The 16,233-nt window shown below is 39.6% G+C and overlaps 1 protein-coding gene across 1 annotated transcript; it reads right to left on the bottom strand.

Annotated features, from left to right (window-relative positions):
- Positions 1–4,025: 4,025 nt before the first annotated feature.
- On the bottom strand, positions 4,026–4,943 carry LOC132623684 (inorganic pyrophosphatase 2-like). Its single transcript, XM_060338477.1, has one exon. The coding sequence runs from the start codon at positions 4,941–4,943 to the stop codon at positions 4,221–4,223; it is 723 nt and encodes a 240-aa protein (XP_060194460.1). The 3' UTR covers positions 4,026–4,220.
- Between the last annotated feature and the right edge of the window lie 11,290 nt (positions 4,944–16,233).

Consider the following 16,233-nt stretch of genomic DNA (forward strand, 5'->3'; position numbering starts at 1 on the left):
TCAACCTAGAGATCAGAAGCGTAGTAGTATTGATTCTCAAGTTATCCACTGCTTGATGTGATGGAATACAGACATACGCAGCGGAAGCAAATAGCCAGGATTGAACTTGCATGTAATATAGACAACACATAATAAAAAAATTTAATCAAACGTAAAATCGATATTTATCTCTTGGAGCGTGACCGCGGCTGCAAATCGAACTTTCAAGCACGAGCAAAAGTTGTTCACGTGTTCATCCTTCAGTTCCACAGTCTTCTGTTGTGTAATCCGAATAACACCAGAATTTGCGAAATTCGTGTGGGCGAATTTCTATGGAAAAGTTGAAGAAACTTCTAAAACCCTTAGCCTCCTTATGGAATAAGACCCCAATTTTATAACTACAGGTTTAGGGTTTTTCACTCTTTTCCAAAACCTGTTGGGTCTTTATTTTCCACAAAGAAATAATATTCCATTTAATTCTTTATTATTCGGGCACAGTAGGGACCACAGAATTTAATTAACGAGACTTCCTATTATGGAATTAATTCGAAATATCTGAATTAATCCTACCATAATAAATTACGAATTATTCCACTAAAAATCTTATTTAACTCCCCATGTTAAGATTACAGATACCAATCAATTAAATTAAATTATTGACAATTTAATTTATTGACTAATTAAATCCTTTATATTTCTGCTTAACCTATATCATGTGACGGATACAAAATCCACCTGCAGGGTTTTTCACATGAGACTTATAAGCATCCATAAAGGGGTATCATCAATCTCAAAGTCGAGACATGGATTCTATCAATTGATTATTATTTCACAAATGAACAAATCACATTGATCATAATGATCATATCAAGATTAAGAGTATAAGTACATTTAATGATCTAGAGAATTTGTTTTATATATTCAGTACAAAAACACTTATCTCTACTTGGTCCGTTCAATACATACAAAATGTACTAGCATAAGAAGACGGAACTATACCGTTCCCATAATGAAGATACATTATATTAATCTCGTGCTACAATCATACCGATGGCTTTGTCCAATTTCCATCTTAGATTGTGAACATAAATTTTATACTTATAAGAACCGACGATTTAATCTTCCGTGTATAAGCTAAACTCTATACACTAAATCATCTACTATTTAAGTAAAGGACACACATACTAGTACATGATCTATTTAACTCTTTATTAAACACAACAACAACAACAACAACAACAACAACAACCCAGTGAAATCCCACATCATGGGGTCTGGGGAGGGTAGAGTGTACGCAGACCTTACTCCTACCAAGGTAGGACGGCTGTTTCCGAAAGACCCTCGGCTCAATAAAAGCATAAAAAGAAGTCAGATAAGGTTAAGAGATTCGGATAAGAGATTCAAAGCGATATGGAAATGAAATAATGCAAGCGACACAGGTTAATAGTATATATCCCAACTACATCCAACAAAAGTTTCAAGAGATCCATGCAATTTGCTAGATTCTAAAAATTGATACAACTGCCTATATAGAGTCAAGAGGGGCTGATAATACCACTTTCAAAGGGACACTGTGTAAAAAACACACTTAGGTCGTTGCTTAAATCTCCAAACATTAGTTGCTCTTCCTATTCTCAGAAGGGGATGTATTTTTCCCTGTTTTAGGAAAAGGAAAATCTTATTTCCCGAATCATTGTACATTCAAATCGAATCAGGAATTAATAGATTTTACTAGATTTCATTCATTCTTAACATAAGAAGTTAGTATATTTTTTTGTATTTTTCTTTATAGATATAAATGACATGAATATTATGCTTTCATTAGCTTGTGAAGGAACCTGAATTTATGTATTACCAGCTTTTTAAGGTTGAACTTGCACTTAGTGGAACACTCTTTGAAGCTCGACTAAAATGTATGCACTCTCCAATTAAGCATAAACCGTTGTGCTTTACTAATACATATTATCTTTACTCATGTTTTATTCTTTCATCCTTTGCTCTTAAATCAGGAACCTAACATGGTTATGACACTTGCTTGAAATAAGGCAAAATAGTTCGATGCAAAAAAAGTTGCAACAAAATGTTAGTCTGTTCTTCCCTCGTATCTTTTATAGATGCTAATCTGTAAAAGCATGCAAAGAAAATTAGTGATTGCATGGTGAAGTAGGTTATTTCAATTACAATGGTGCAGGTTCTTCATTGCTACAATTATCTTTTTTGAGAAAGTAACAGTTCATTGATATGATTATACAGGTATAAGGTTTGTTTGATGTAGTTTTCTGAAATAAACAACATTCATACGAAGAGTCGCTAGTACAAATAAGAACTCCACACAAAAGAAAATAGAGACAACAAAGCTCCCATATCTGCTAAAGGGAATAAAATACCCTTTACACAGTAACGAGATTTATAGAAATAGGAAATGCACCTGATGAATGAACAATTTATTTGTACCAAAAGATAGGGGTTGGGAACCATTCCGCGCTGCTTTAATTCACAATGCAAACTCATCCGACAGTCTAAAGAATGAACAAATGAATATGTACATTGTGTTTTATCAATAATGATCCTGAATGAACCACAATACAAAAGGAAATTGCCGAAACATGTACTGTACTGTACTTCTTTTGGGACATGTTTGACCTTATTGTCTCAATGACTTTGTATTGTTTGGGCTTCTTCATTAAGTTTGCTTCATATGAGATAACCTTATTTGCAAGTTTGGATCAAAACAACAATATTTTCTCTTATTATTTGCTTTGCTCGGCTCTGCCACTTATTCTCATCAATTACCTTTTTTTCTTAATACTTTTATGTTTATACTGATGAAGGTTGCTTGCTTTCCTCTTTTCCTTGTTTAGTCATCTGGTATTCATAAAAGTCATAACAGATATTTAATGGTCTTTGTACAATAAAAAAGATACTGTATATTTTGATTGTCTTCCTTGGTTATATTTTGCATTACATCCACTTTTAGATGCTCATTAGAGCTACTCCATTTTCTAATTATAACTGTTAAGTATGCAATGCAGGTTGGTGCCAAGAGGGATTTTAAGGTGAGTGTTCAGCTAGCTGTAGGTATGGAAGTGAGAATTGTAGCTAGAAGATTTGTGTTTAGTGGGTCCAAAATAGCTCGACTTAAAGATATATTGAACGAAAATTCTACACAACTCGCAAGGAAATCCAACCTAGACCCGAGTGACAGCAGTAATTGATGACATATGGAAGACTTTAAGACTTAAGAATATGGGAGACTATGATCAGTGTAGCTCAAGCCAAGCATGGCCAATCATTGGCTTTTCTAACAGCTCCTACCATGGATGTGAGGGGAAAGATTGCGACTGTTTCCATTCATGGAAATACTTTTGAGAATTCTTAAATTTCGTCCATTGCTCAGCTAACTCCACAGGGAGGATAGATAGAATAGTTTGGTTTGGTATCTTTGATATCCAATGCAGTGAAAGAAATATTCCCAATGACTTCGACGTGTTCATTTCTTGTAAATATATAGTGAAAGCATTACCAGTACCATTGGTGTATTCCTATGTAGCAACCGTTGGTGTGTTCATATGTAGCAGTTGGACTAGGTTCAGAGTCTATGAAAGTGTTCATATGTGCATGCAACCGTTGGTGTATTCATATGTAGCAATTGGACTAAGTTCCGAGTCTGAAAGTTGATTTTTGTTGGGGAAGGCCCTTTTGTTTAAGGCATCTTTGAAATGTTCTCTGTTGCCTTTGAATGAGAAAGATATGTCTACATGAATCAGACGTTTCCCATTGTTCTTCTTTGTCCTAATTCATATCAGAATTGTTAATTTGAAGGAATGAAATTTCAGAGCTTGCCTTTGACGTGTAAATCTTTGACTCTTTACCACATCTAGTATTATTTTATATGAGCTGCAACGTGACGAAAGAAATTGGTTTAGATTTCAACGTTGATATGTAATAGCTGAAATATTAAGGCAATACATATTATTAAAAAGCAACTACTATGACACAAAGAAATAAAAATAAAAATAGTAACATACATGACTTGGTCCCTTTAAGAACAAAATTATATACTATAATATGGCCGTCCCGTCTTTCATAATACGAGGTTCGTTGTTAAACTTGCTCTAGAACGTGTCTGTTATTGATATGCACGTTCACATTCATCAATCCACTCGTAGTATATGTTGATAGGCTCGGTCAAAGGTGTGAGATGCTTTGGACATAGTGTGGAACTTGCATTCAACTGATAATTATTGGCTTTCTTCAACAGTGATTCCGTTAATCAGTTGTAGCAGTATTCTCTCAAGCTCTTCTCCATCAGTCCACTCGTGGACCGGTGCTTTTACTAGCGTCGTATTTTCTTTTATCAAATTCCAGGCTGGGAAATCTTTTCTTGGCATGACGAAATCTCCTTCTCTGAGCTTCAAACTAGGGCAGAAATCGCCACTTCCATCACCAATATAGATCATTCTTTTATTATTGCCTTCGGCTTGCATTATTCTTTCTAATATCAAACCTTTGCACATGTTGGGAGGGCACGGATTATTGCAGCCATGAAAATCATCGTAAGGGAAGATTCGAACCCTGTTATCTTCCTCATCGACGTAGCATGGATTCGTGTTGATTTCTGAGAAGCAGTCCCTTATTCCGAGATGTTTCAAGATTGTTTCAATGAAGAATACATTTGCATCACTTACTATTCTCAAATCACACCCTAATGCATGAGCTGATTTAATGCATGGGACAATTCTGGAATGTATGGGAACCCTTTTTAGTACTTCTTCAATGTGTTTAATTGTTTTGCCTTGTGCATGAAACTCCTTCATCATCCTATCCATTAAAGAGTTCCAACGCATAATGGGAAGAAGTTGATTGAACATATTAGTTAACCCTAACTCATCCACCACCCAATTATCACTGTCCACGTCGATAATTGTCTTGTCGAAGTCGAAAATCACCAAAATTCCAGCCATCGATGAAGATAGAAAATCTTTGTTTTTGTTCTCAGAAATTCAACAACAAAAAACTTTGGGATATTAGTTTACAAAGAAGGAGTTCCACTATTTATAATTGTTTTTTGCTTCCTAAATTGATTAGGATTCGGATTCGAATTCGAATATATACAAATTCTTTTTCTCTTTTGTGTTAGTATTGGGTTTCGTTTCCTTTAACAGTTTGGGTTTAGGAACCGATTTATTTATGGAAATAAATACTACTTTGAACTTTGAAGGACTAAACTTGTTTTCCGAAATTGAGTCAAATTAGGAGACTTATTCTTTGTTGAGAAATTTGTACAGTTAGCCCGTAACACTTGAAAATTTCTTATTTTGGTTTTTGTGATACATAATTAAACGCATTTAACTTTCAATTAATAGAAATGTGTACTTACTTGTGATTAAATCTACCTGTGAATCCAATTTACAACCATTACCTTTTCTAAATACTCATGTGTTATGTTAAGTTTGTATTATTACTTTATTTACGAGAGTAATATAATGCTAAAAATAGTATTAATGTAACATATTTCCTATATAGAGGGACCAAAACATACATTTTAATTAGAATTCGTAGATACTCTACGAGAATTAGAATTTCAAATTGCATCTCTCATTTTCAAAGTTTTCGAGCACTGACACATGGATTTTTAGTGCATTCCCTAATCAGTTGAGTTACCTAAACCCCTTTTCTAATGTCAGTGCAATATGTGGCACATCCACCTGATCTGGGAGAAGATTTTCCTAAAATAAAGAAAGACATGTGAAAATCTCCTATTTCTCTGTCCAAGGAATTGTTGACTAATCATGTGAAAACGCATGCGTTTGGGAAATGTATGTAGAGCTCTCTATGCAATATGTAAGAAATTAGACATATACTCATTTAAAATAGACGTAAGTACGTAAATCAATGATTAAATATGCAGGACGAATATGCTGTTATAATTTAAATCTTATGAAAAAAATTATAGTTGAACTTGTTTTTTTCCTATAATTTCCTCCTTTCAATTAAGGAACTCAAAGATATATTATTCTTTTTTAATTTGAAAGGAGGAGTTTGATCCTTGAACTCCTAGCAATGGATAAAACCACATAAAGGAGCTGTAATATTTAACTTTCAAAGTTGTGACCGTTAAGTTTGTCGATCATCAATTTTTTTTTTAAAGTTTCAGCATAACTTCTCATTTAAATAGATTGCTAAACCAATCATATAATGCAAAGTCAGATCCATGCCAGGATGAACTTGAACCACACTAGACAAATGAAATATTAGCCAATATACCATAATAAAGTAACAATTATGATGGAAAAAGAACTAACATTCATGACATATAGAACGAATGGTACGGTTCCGTAAGAACAAAACCATAAACTATAAGATGATCGCCTTTCAGAATAAATACATAAGTTGTCATATAAACTTGTTCGAGAACGGGTCACTAATCTTCGAGGTTATTGCATGTTTCTAAACTTATTGTGAAGTTGAGAATATATTTAAGCCAATTCCCACTCAAAAGAGGAAAGAAATAAAAGGAAACTTTTTTCTTTGTTGGTTTCGAGTGTGATTGGAATTTATAACTTTTCTAGGAAAGGATTAGACCTAGTAGTATAAATACATGCTAGCTAGGATTTATTAAGAAGAACAAACCATAGAACCTAAGAGTATTCAATCTTGTAACTTATTTTCTCCCTTTATATTAATAAAAGTGTCAGCCGTTCTCCATGGACTAGGATCACATCGATCCGAACCACGTTAATTACCGCGTTTTTCATCGTTTCCGCCCTAACAATTAGTATCAGAGCCTACAGGTCGTGAGATCTAGGAGACGAGGAGACTGATATATATGAAGTTTGAGGTAGCGAATTTTGATGAGCGAAGTAATAACTTCAACATTTGGAAGATCAGATCATGGCGTTGTTACGGAGAGAAGGATCAGTGTATGCTTTGGACGACTCGTATCCCAAAAATACGAAAGAGGCCGAGAATCAGAAGATTGAGATGGATGTGTTTAGCGCAATTCAATTATCCTTATCAGACAACGTGTTATGTGAAGTCAGTACCGAGAAAACAGCTGCGAGTTTGTGGAAGAAACTTGAAGATCTCTACCAGAAGAAATTAGTAACAACTAGAATGATGTTAAGGAAACGTTTACACACCTTCAAGATGCAGACAAGTAAAACTTTACAAGATCATCCTGATGCTTTTAATAAATTGGTTATGGATCTTACTCATGCTGATATTAAAGTGGAAGATGAAGAACTAGCGTGCACTCTACAGTTTTCATTATCACCGGCGTACAAAGACGTAGTTAATTCAATGATGTACAGTAAGGAGGTGGTCACGTTACAGATGGTAAGATATGCATTGAATTCGGATGAATTAAGAAACCATACCAACAATGGTGAGAAAGAAGACCATGGTGAGGGTTTGACAATTAGAGGTCGCTCGAGCCAAAGAGGGACAAGCAAATCAGTAGCTAGGTCAAAGTCTAGAAAAAGTGTGAGTAGGAAGGATGTTGAATGTTGGGGTTGTCATCAAAAGGGTCACTTTGAGAGGGATTGCCCGAATAAGAAGATTGATGAAACAAAAGCCAGTGCATCTACGGTTCAGGTAGCTCAGATATCTGGAGAAGATTATGTGCTAACTGCTTCAACAAATGACATTCAGACACACAAGTGGATTTTAGATTCAGCTTGTACCTTTCACATGTGCTTCAGAAAAGATTGGTTTACCAGCTACGAGCAGACAAGTGGGACTATACTTATGGGTAATGATGCAGTATGTGAAATAGCAGGCATTGGTTCAGCCCGTATACGGTGTCATAACGGCATCATAAGAACATCGTCTAATATTTGACATGTTCCTGATATGAAAAAGAATCTGATCTCTCTTGGTAGTCTTGATAAGCTCGGATATAAGCATGCGGGTGAAGGTGGCATCTGCAAGGTGACCAAGGGTTTGCTGGTCATGTTAAAGGACAAACTGAAGGGTGGTCTTAATGTACTTATGGGCAGCACCATTCTAGGTACTGTGAATGTTGTAACCTCACAGTTATCAGATGATGACAAGGCTAATATGTGGCATATGAGATTAGGTCACATGAGCGAGAGAGGGTTGGCAATTTTGAGCAACCGAAACCTTTTGAAAGGTGAGAAGATTAGTACACTTGATTTTTGTAGGCATTGTGTCCTTAGAAAGTAGAAACGGGTCAGATTTAGCACGGGCAAGTACAAAACCGAAAGAGTACTTGACTCCATTCATTCAGATTTATGGGGTCCATCTCAGGTTCCATTCAAGGGTGGAAAGAGGTATCTTCTTACTTTCATTGATGATTTTTTATGCAAGGTTTGGGTATACTTCTTAAAGGCTAAAAGTGATGTCTTTGAGAATTTCAAAAATTGGAAGACATTAATTGAAAATCAGTATGGCAGAAAGATCAGGTGTCTTCGAACAGATAATGGCTTGGAATTTTGCAATAAAGAGTTTGACAATTTCTGCAAGATTCATGGTGTATTGTGTCACACCCCAATCCTGATAGGGCATGATGGGCACCCGACCCTTACTTAGAGCCGAGCGAACCCGCTGGATCTCGTTATACTCCTAATCACACTGGACTCTTAAGTCATGAAATGAGATGCATAATGGAAGCTTTTCAAAAATATTCTTCTCATCCTCCTCAGATCAAGTAAAATCTGTAAAGAATAAATAATGATACATCGGCTTAAATAGCCGCTTACAAGACTGACATACTGTATACATGACTCTCTGTCTGCAAAGTCTCTAACATAAATCAATATACCATAACAGAGATACTCTGACTCGGCAACACTCCGGAAAGAAATGGAGCTCGCCAATCCAGCTGGAACATCTTCTAGCAATATCTTCTACTCATCTGTATACACCTGCGTGGCATGGAACGCAGCGTCCACAAGAAGGGACGCCAGTACGAATAATGTACTAAGTATGTAAGGCATGAGTATCAACATAATATAGATATGGAAAGTAACAAGGAATAAGAAAGACAACATGTACATCTGAATGCCTCATAACGCGGATGTCATGCATGCTTAGCCTTTTAAAAAAAACATGCATAGTAACATGCCCGGCCATTAAGGCGCGGTGTCATATATGTAATATCATGCCCGGCCATTAAGGCTCGGTGTTATCATCATTAGCTCGCGTCTGGGCCTCCCGCGTCCGGGGCAATATCATAACATGTCCACTGCAGTGGTGTGCACATCTACGTGCCTGCCCGGCCGACTATAGTGCGGCGCGGTGTGAGAAAATACATACATATATATATAAAGCATGCATGAGAGCCAAGTAAAATCCATAAGTACATCGGAGTGACGTAAGGTCGGTAACCTCCGATTATATTATGGAATAAACATCGTCGCTTTGTCTCACCTTGAAGGAACAATTATTATAAGGTGAGACTATCAATGAAGAATAGCATTAAGAGAAAACATAGAATAAGATCATAAATCTCATAGGCCATCAATTCATATACTTTTGGAATATTAAAAAAAATAGTCATCATCCATGAATAAAATTGAGACATCAAGAAATAGTTCAACATTCTTGTATCGTCATTGAAATCATAAACTTGGAACCGTTAAACATGAAATCATTCTCATCATAGTCATCATAGATATATTCTCACCCTTGACCTCATCGTTGTCATGAATAATGGTGAACGTGGTGTGTGGGCTGGTGGTTTCGTGGTGGGTTTTCTACCGGAGCTCCAACGGTGGGAGTTCGTCGGGGTTGGCTTGGCGGTGGAGAGAGGACAACGAAGGAGAAGAGGAAAGGGAAAAATGGGGAAGGGTAGCGTGGCTGTTTCGTGAACCGGAGCAGCAAAAAATGGAGACGAAGGGGGGCTGTGCGGTGGTTGTGGTGGTCAGCGTTAATGGAGAGAGAAAGGAAGACGAAGTGGGGAGAGAAGTGGCGGGGAAGAGGGTTGTTTTTGGGTGCGTCGGAGTTCACCGGAGCTCAAAGCTACGGCGTGGAGGGGCGGCGGCTAAGAGAAAAGTGGGGGGAGAAAGAAAATGTTTAGGGTTTAGGGTTTAGGGGAGAGAAAATAGAAGATCTGATATGTGCTTGTGTATGTTGTGCAAATATGTGTTGGATCCCCATAAAATTAAACCCCTCCCCTTCTTTTATAACATAAAGTCCCAAAAATATATAGAGCCATACCCCTTTGTCCCCTTATTTCTTTTAACTAATCAAAACCTAACCCATCACCTCAAAATGTCCACTTTTAAAAAAAAGTGACGAGACCTTGATTTGATTGAATTTTGCTCTGCATTTAAAAAAAAAAATAGTTGCTCCGCTTTTCTCTGCACTGTCGGGCTGTACTAAAATATAGTTAATTAATACATGTATAAATAATAATGTAAGTATAAAATATAAATATTAATGTGTAAGATATGAAAAGGTATCGCTATAAAATTAAGAAACAATTATTAATTGCACAAAAAAAATAGTAGTATTACGCTGTACATGTGCAAAATAATGATTCTTGAAAAATGACAATAAATTGAGAAAATTCCTAAAATAAGGATAATCATCAATAAATTGTTGAAAAAATGTAAAATGTGTAAAAAAAAAAATGTATTTCGTGCTCTTTAACGAATCAGGGCCCCCCAAAACGTTAATTTTAAGCACGTCGAACCAAAATTAGGTGCCAACAACAACCTTGACGATGCCATTGTGGTGGCGGAGTCCTTAAATGATTTTCGCACCGACAATACCAAGGCGAAAGATAACCGAGGAAAGCAAGTTGCTGCCAAAGTTGATCAAGGCAACGGGGACAAAAACAGATTTGTCCCCCACAAGGGTCGTGATTTCAGAGGAGATCGGGATCGCAATCGAGGTTCCAATTCCAATTTTCGTAAGAACTACGAAGAAAAGAAGAAGAACTTCACCCCAAACGATGGCTGTTATTTGTGTGGACAAGCAGGCCATCTTTACAGAAACTGTCCTTCATTGGGCAAACTTGGCGCAATGCTTGCTGCCAGCAAGCAAGCAGGTGCGCAAGCCGGAGTTCAGACCGGTGAACAAGGAGCAACGACGGAGGCTGTGGAACAAGCAAAGGCTAAGGTGGCAGGCTTGTTCAATCATATGACGTTTGCTGCCATCACGGCCAAGCCACCCCAAATCAAACCAAGAGAGTCACTGTTTTATTACAGAATAAAAGGCAAAGGAACTGAGTCTTTCCTACGTTTCCAGTGACTCGTTGTTGAAGACAGTCAACTGCCTTCCCACGGACGTAAATGGATTTGCCCCTAAAGTCCATCTCGTCTTAGGTGATTGGCAAGGGTTCACCGATTTCACTGTAGCCCCGATGGACGTCTTTGACATCGTATTGGGTCTAGATTTCTGGTATGAGATCAACGCGTTCATTTCACCGCGTCTCAACCAACTGTTGATTAGAGATCCAAGTTGTTCTTGCGACGTGCCGTTGATTCGTGTACATCAAGCGGGCGTGCGCTTGTCAGCAATGCAATTGGTGAAAGGGTTTAAGAAAGGAGAACCAACCTTTCTTGCGACTCTTGTAGCAACTGAGGATGGAAGCAGTTCCAAGGAAGGGGAAGCACTACCCCTATGCGTGCAGCAAGTCCTTGAGGAGAACAGGGACGTGATGCCCGGTGACTTACCCAAACGGTTACCTCCACGTAGGGAGGTTGACCATCAGATCAAGCTGGTTCCAGGAGCCAAGCCACCTGCCATGTCCCCTTATCGCATGGCACCACCAGAACTTGAAGAGCTGAGGAAGCAGCTCAAAGAATTGCTTGAAGCTGGGCATATCCGCCCATCTAAGGCACCATTTGGAGCACCCGTGTTGTTCCAAAAGAAGAAAGAGGGAACGTTGAGGCTATGCATTGATTATCGTGCCCTTAACAAGGTCACAGTGAAAAACAAGTACCCCATTCCCTTAATTGCCGATTTGTTTGATCGGTTAGGACAAGCCAAGGTGTTCACCAAGATGGATCTGAGAAAGGGATACTATCAAGTGCGCATTGCCGAGGGCGACGAGTCGAAGACTACTTGTGTGACTCGATATGGGGCGTTTGAGTGGCTAGTCATGCCATTCGGATTGACCAATGCCCCTGCTAGTTTTTGCACACTGATGAACAAACTTTTTCAGCCATTTTTAGATCAGTTTGTTGTGATTTACCTCGATGACATCGTGGTGTACAGCAACAGTTTGGAGGAGCACTTGGAGCATCTCAACAAGGTTTTCGAAGTGTTGAGGGAGAATGACCTGTGCGTTAAACGGGAGAAATGCACTTTTGCCCAGCCACAAGTGCAATTCCTTAGGCATACAATCAGCCAAGGAGAAATCCGGATGGATAGCGACAAGAACAGTGCTATTCAAGATTGGGAGGTCCCGACCAAAGTAACTGAACTTCGGTCCTTTCTTGGCCTTGCCAACTATTACAGGCGGTTTATCCTTGGGTATTCAGCCATTGCAGCACCACTTACCGACTTGTTGAAGAAAAGTCGTGAGTGGAAGTGGACAACTTTGTGCCAAGAGGCATTTGAGGGCCTCAAAGAGGCAATTGTGAAGGAGCATGTCTTGGCTCTACCCGACTTCACCAAGGTGTTTGAAGTCCATACTGATGCGTCAGATTTTGCCATTGGCGGTGTCCTTATGCAAGAAGGCCACCCCATAGCCTTTGAAAGCCGAAAGTTGAACGAGACAGAACGGAGATACACTGTCCAAGAGAAGGAGATGACGGCCGTAGTCCATTGCCTAAGGACCTGGCGTCATTACTTGCTGGGGGCACACTTTACTGTCAAAACGGATAACGTGGCGACAAGTTATTTCCAGTCTCAAAAGAAGCTGTCACCTAAACAAGCTCGGTGGCAAGACTTTCTGGCCGAATTTGATTACACCCTAGAGTATAAGCCAGGGAAGTCCAATGTTGTGGCCGATGCGTTGAGTCGCAAGGCAGTGCTGGCAGTTATGGTCAACACGGCTAGCAGTGATATTATTGATGCCATCAAGTAGGGCATGCAGCACGACCCAGTGGCACAACAACTTCTTGTCTTGGCTAGTCAAGGCAAGACAAAGAAATTTTGGGTAGACGACGGTGTCCTCTACACCACAGGTAGGCGCATTTATGTGCCAAGATGGGGTAATCTTAGGCGTACCCTGATCAAGGAGGGGCATGACACGGCCTGGGCAGGACATCCAGGGCAGAAACGAACCATGGTGTTGCTAGAGTCATCATATTACTGGCCGCGCAAGAGAGATGACATTGAGGTCTATGTCCGCACATGTCTTGTGTGCCAACAAGACAAGGTAAAGAACAAGGCACCTAGAGGCCTACTTGAGCCATTGCCCGTAGCTGAGAGACCATGGGACAGCGTCACCATGGATTTTATCACGTGCCTGCCCAATTCTGAGGGCTTTGGCACCATTATGGTGGTGGTTGATCGGTTCTCAAAGTATGCAACTTTCAGCCCCACCACGGCTAGTTGCAAAGACAAGGAAGCTGCAAGGTTGTTTTTAAAGGACGTTGTCAAGCATTGGGGTGTGCCGAGGCATATCATAAGTGACCGCTACCCACGATTCACAGGGGCGTTTTGGAAGGAGCTATTCAGTTTGCTGGGGTCTGAATTACATTTCTCGACCAGCTTTCACCCACAAACTGACGGCCAAACGGAAAGGGTCAACGCGCTACTGGAGTTATATTTGCGGCACTTTGTTAGTGCCAATCAGAAAGATTGGGCCAAGTTGCTTGACACTGCCCAATTTTCATACAACCTGCAACGCAGCGAGGCGACAGGGAGGAGCCCGTTCGAGTTGGCTACTGGGCAGCAACCCAACACACCGCAATCACTGCCTGTTAGAGCTGAATTGCGGAACCCAGGGGCGTATCATATGGCCAAGGCCTGGGAGGAACAAATTGATATGGCTAGGTCATATCTTAACAAGGCTGCTCGGAAAATGAAGAAATTTGTTGATCGCAAGCGTCGTCCGACAAATTACAGAATTGGCGACAAAGTCATGGTCAAGCTCAATCCGAGACAGTTCAAGTCATTAAGGAGCCTGAATCAGAGTTTGATTCGACGATACGAGGGTCCCTTTGAAATCGTTGCCAAGGTGGGCAAGATCTCTTATCGGTTGGACATGCCTCATCATTTGAGAATATACCCCGTCTTCCATGCGAGTCAATTAAAACCATACTTTGAAGACAGGGAAGACGAGGGTCGGGCTCAAGCCAGCCGTACCAGGATCTTTGAGACTCCTGCTGCTAAGGACAAAGAAATCGAGGCTATCATTGACCATCAGTTAGTCCGAGGCAAAGGTTGGGGCAACTCAAAGGCTCAATTTCTTGTCCATTGGAAGGGACTACCACCAGAAGAGGCAACATGGGAAGCGTACGAAGACTTGTGGCAATTCAAGGACAAAGTCCACAAATTTTTGTAGTTCTGTGGCGCCGCGGTCGTCGCCAAAACAGTTGAGGGAGAGTGTGCCGTCCCGCCACCATCCGTACCAAACAGCCCGCAACTAGCGCCAGGCGCTAGTCAAAATCAGCATGCCAAAGGGTCCACAAGAGTGGGACGCCAACTTGCAGGACAAGAGTGGGAGACCAGCCGCTCACATGTCTGCACAATAATGGGAGGCCAGCTTGCAAGACAGGAGTGGGAGACCAGCCGCACACCTTTCTGCTCGTGGGCCATTGGCCAGCTAAGGCAAGCACTAAATCTGCCAGCCAGCTTGCCAGACAAGAGTGGGAGACCAGCCGCGCGCCTATCTGCTCGTGGGACACAGGCCAGCTAAGCCAAGCACTACATCTGCCAGCCTGTGGTCCATGACTACAAGCTGTTCAGCAAAGACAACCACATGCATAGGGCCCACTGTCCAGCCTAGGGCATATTTTCCATCTATAAATAGTGTAAGCCTTGAGGGCAGAATCATTCATTCAATTCACCCTTGTATACTTGTAAAGATACATTCAGGAGATATATCAAAAAGGGCACTTGCCTCCCAAAACCGTGTTCCTCTTACTTTCAGTTCTTGTGTGTGTTTTGCCTTTGTGTTATTCACTGTTTCCGCCAGTGACAGAGAGTTGGGCTGAAGCATTGAGCGGTAATCAAGACCCTCAACGCTGCCCCACGCCGCCTTAGATTTTAGGCCCGTGACATGGAGCTCATATTAACACAATTGAAATTATTGGTTGAAATTTAAAATTGTGCGCTATCTGAATGAAAAGCTGTCGTGCTCTCATCTAAAAAAGATTATCATGACATGTGCTGTTGCTGCTACTTAATGGATTTTACTCCATATCTTCAATTTTGGTGTACAAATCTACTTAAAACTCCTGTAACACTCCAAATCTACTTCATCTGATGAAGCCTAAAGTTTCATTTACGTTTTCTGATGTATTGTTCATTTATGTGAATCTAACATTGCTTTATTTCCTCAGACTTGTGCTACTCGTTATTATATGCATTTCATGGTTTACAATGAATTGCATGCTCATGATGCTTAATCTTTACTTTGCAGGAAGAAACTTAGAGGAATCTTTAAGAAATGATGTTGATCCGCTCGCTGTTTCTCTTTACTAAATGGACCTCGATAGCACTCTGTTTCTACTGAGATCATAGTTAAGAACCCGTCTCCAAAAGGTAGACTTGAATTATAGTATCTTATTATGTCTTTGATTTAGGTGAAATTCTCATCTTGAAAGAGCTATATATAGTCATGACGTGGGAGAACATTCTACCAACTACTTGGAGTTCTAAAATAGTTCTTTTTAAGTTACTAGCAGTGTCAGCATGATCTGTTTGAGTGTCATAGGATCTCACCTCTTAGTGTGTCCATGCACCTTATCTCATCTTCATTCATGTCATAATTAATATTGACTACAGATTGAAAATTATGCATTTCACATTAAAAAAACCACCGACTTATGGAATCGTCTATCTAAACAAGAGCAGAACTTGGAGATGGAAAATTCGTCCACCAGATTTTATCAATTTGCATATTCTTCCTCAGTTAGTTAAAAGAATGAAGTTGGTTGATATTATGACAATACAAGGTAGCATAGATATCATTATGGGAGAAGTTGATCGTTGAACTGATAATTGATACAACAGAAAAATTATGCTAAAAGGTAAATCTGTTTCTCTTAATTCTAAGTGTTCAATGCATACCAAGTTTATAATGTTAATTATATACATGGGATGATTAGGTGTATTGACAGCGTGGAGAAGTTTGCAACATCTAGATCAATCTGTTATCTCAAAATT

Source organism: Lycium barbarum, chromosome 12, assembly GCF_019175385.1.
Source record: "Lycium barbarum isolate Lr01 chromosome 12, ASM1917538v2, whole genome shotgun sequence".
NCBI lineage: Eukaryota > Viridiplantae > Streptophyta > Magnoliopsida > Solanales > Solanaceae > Lycium > Lycium barbarum.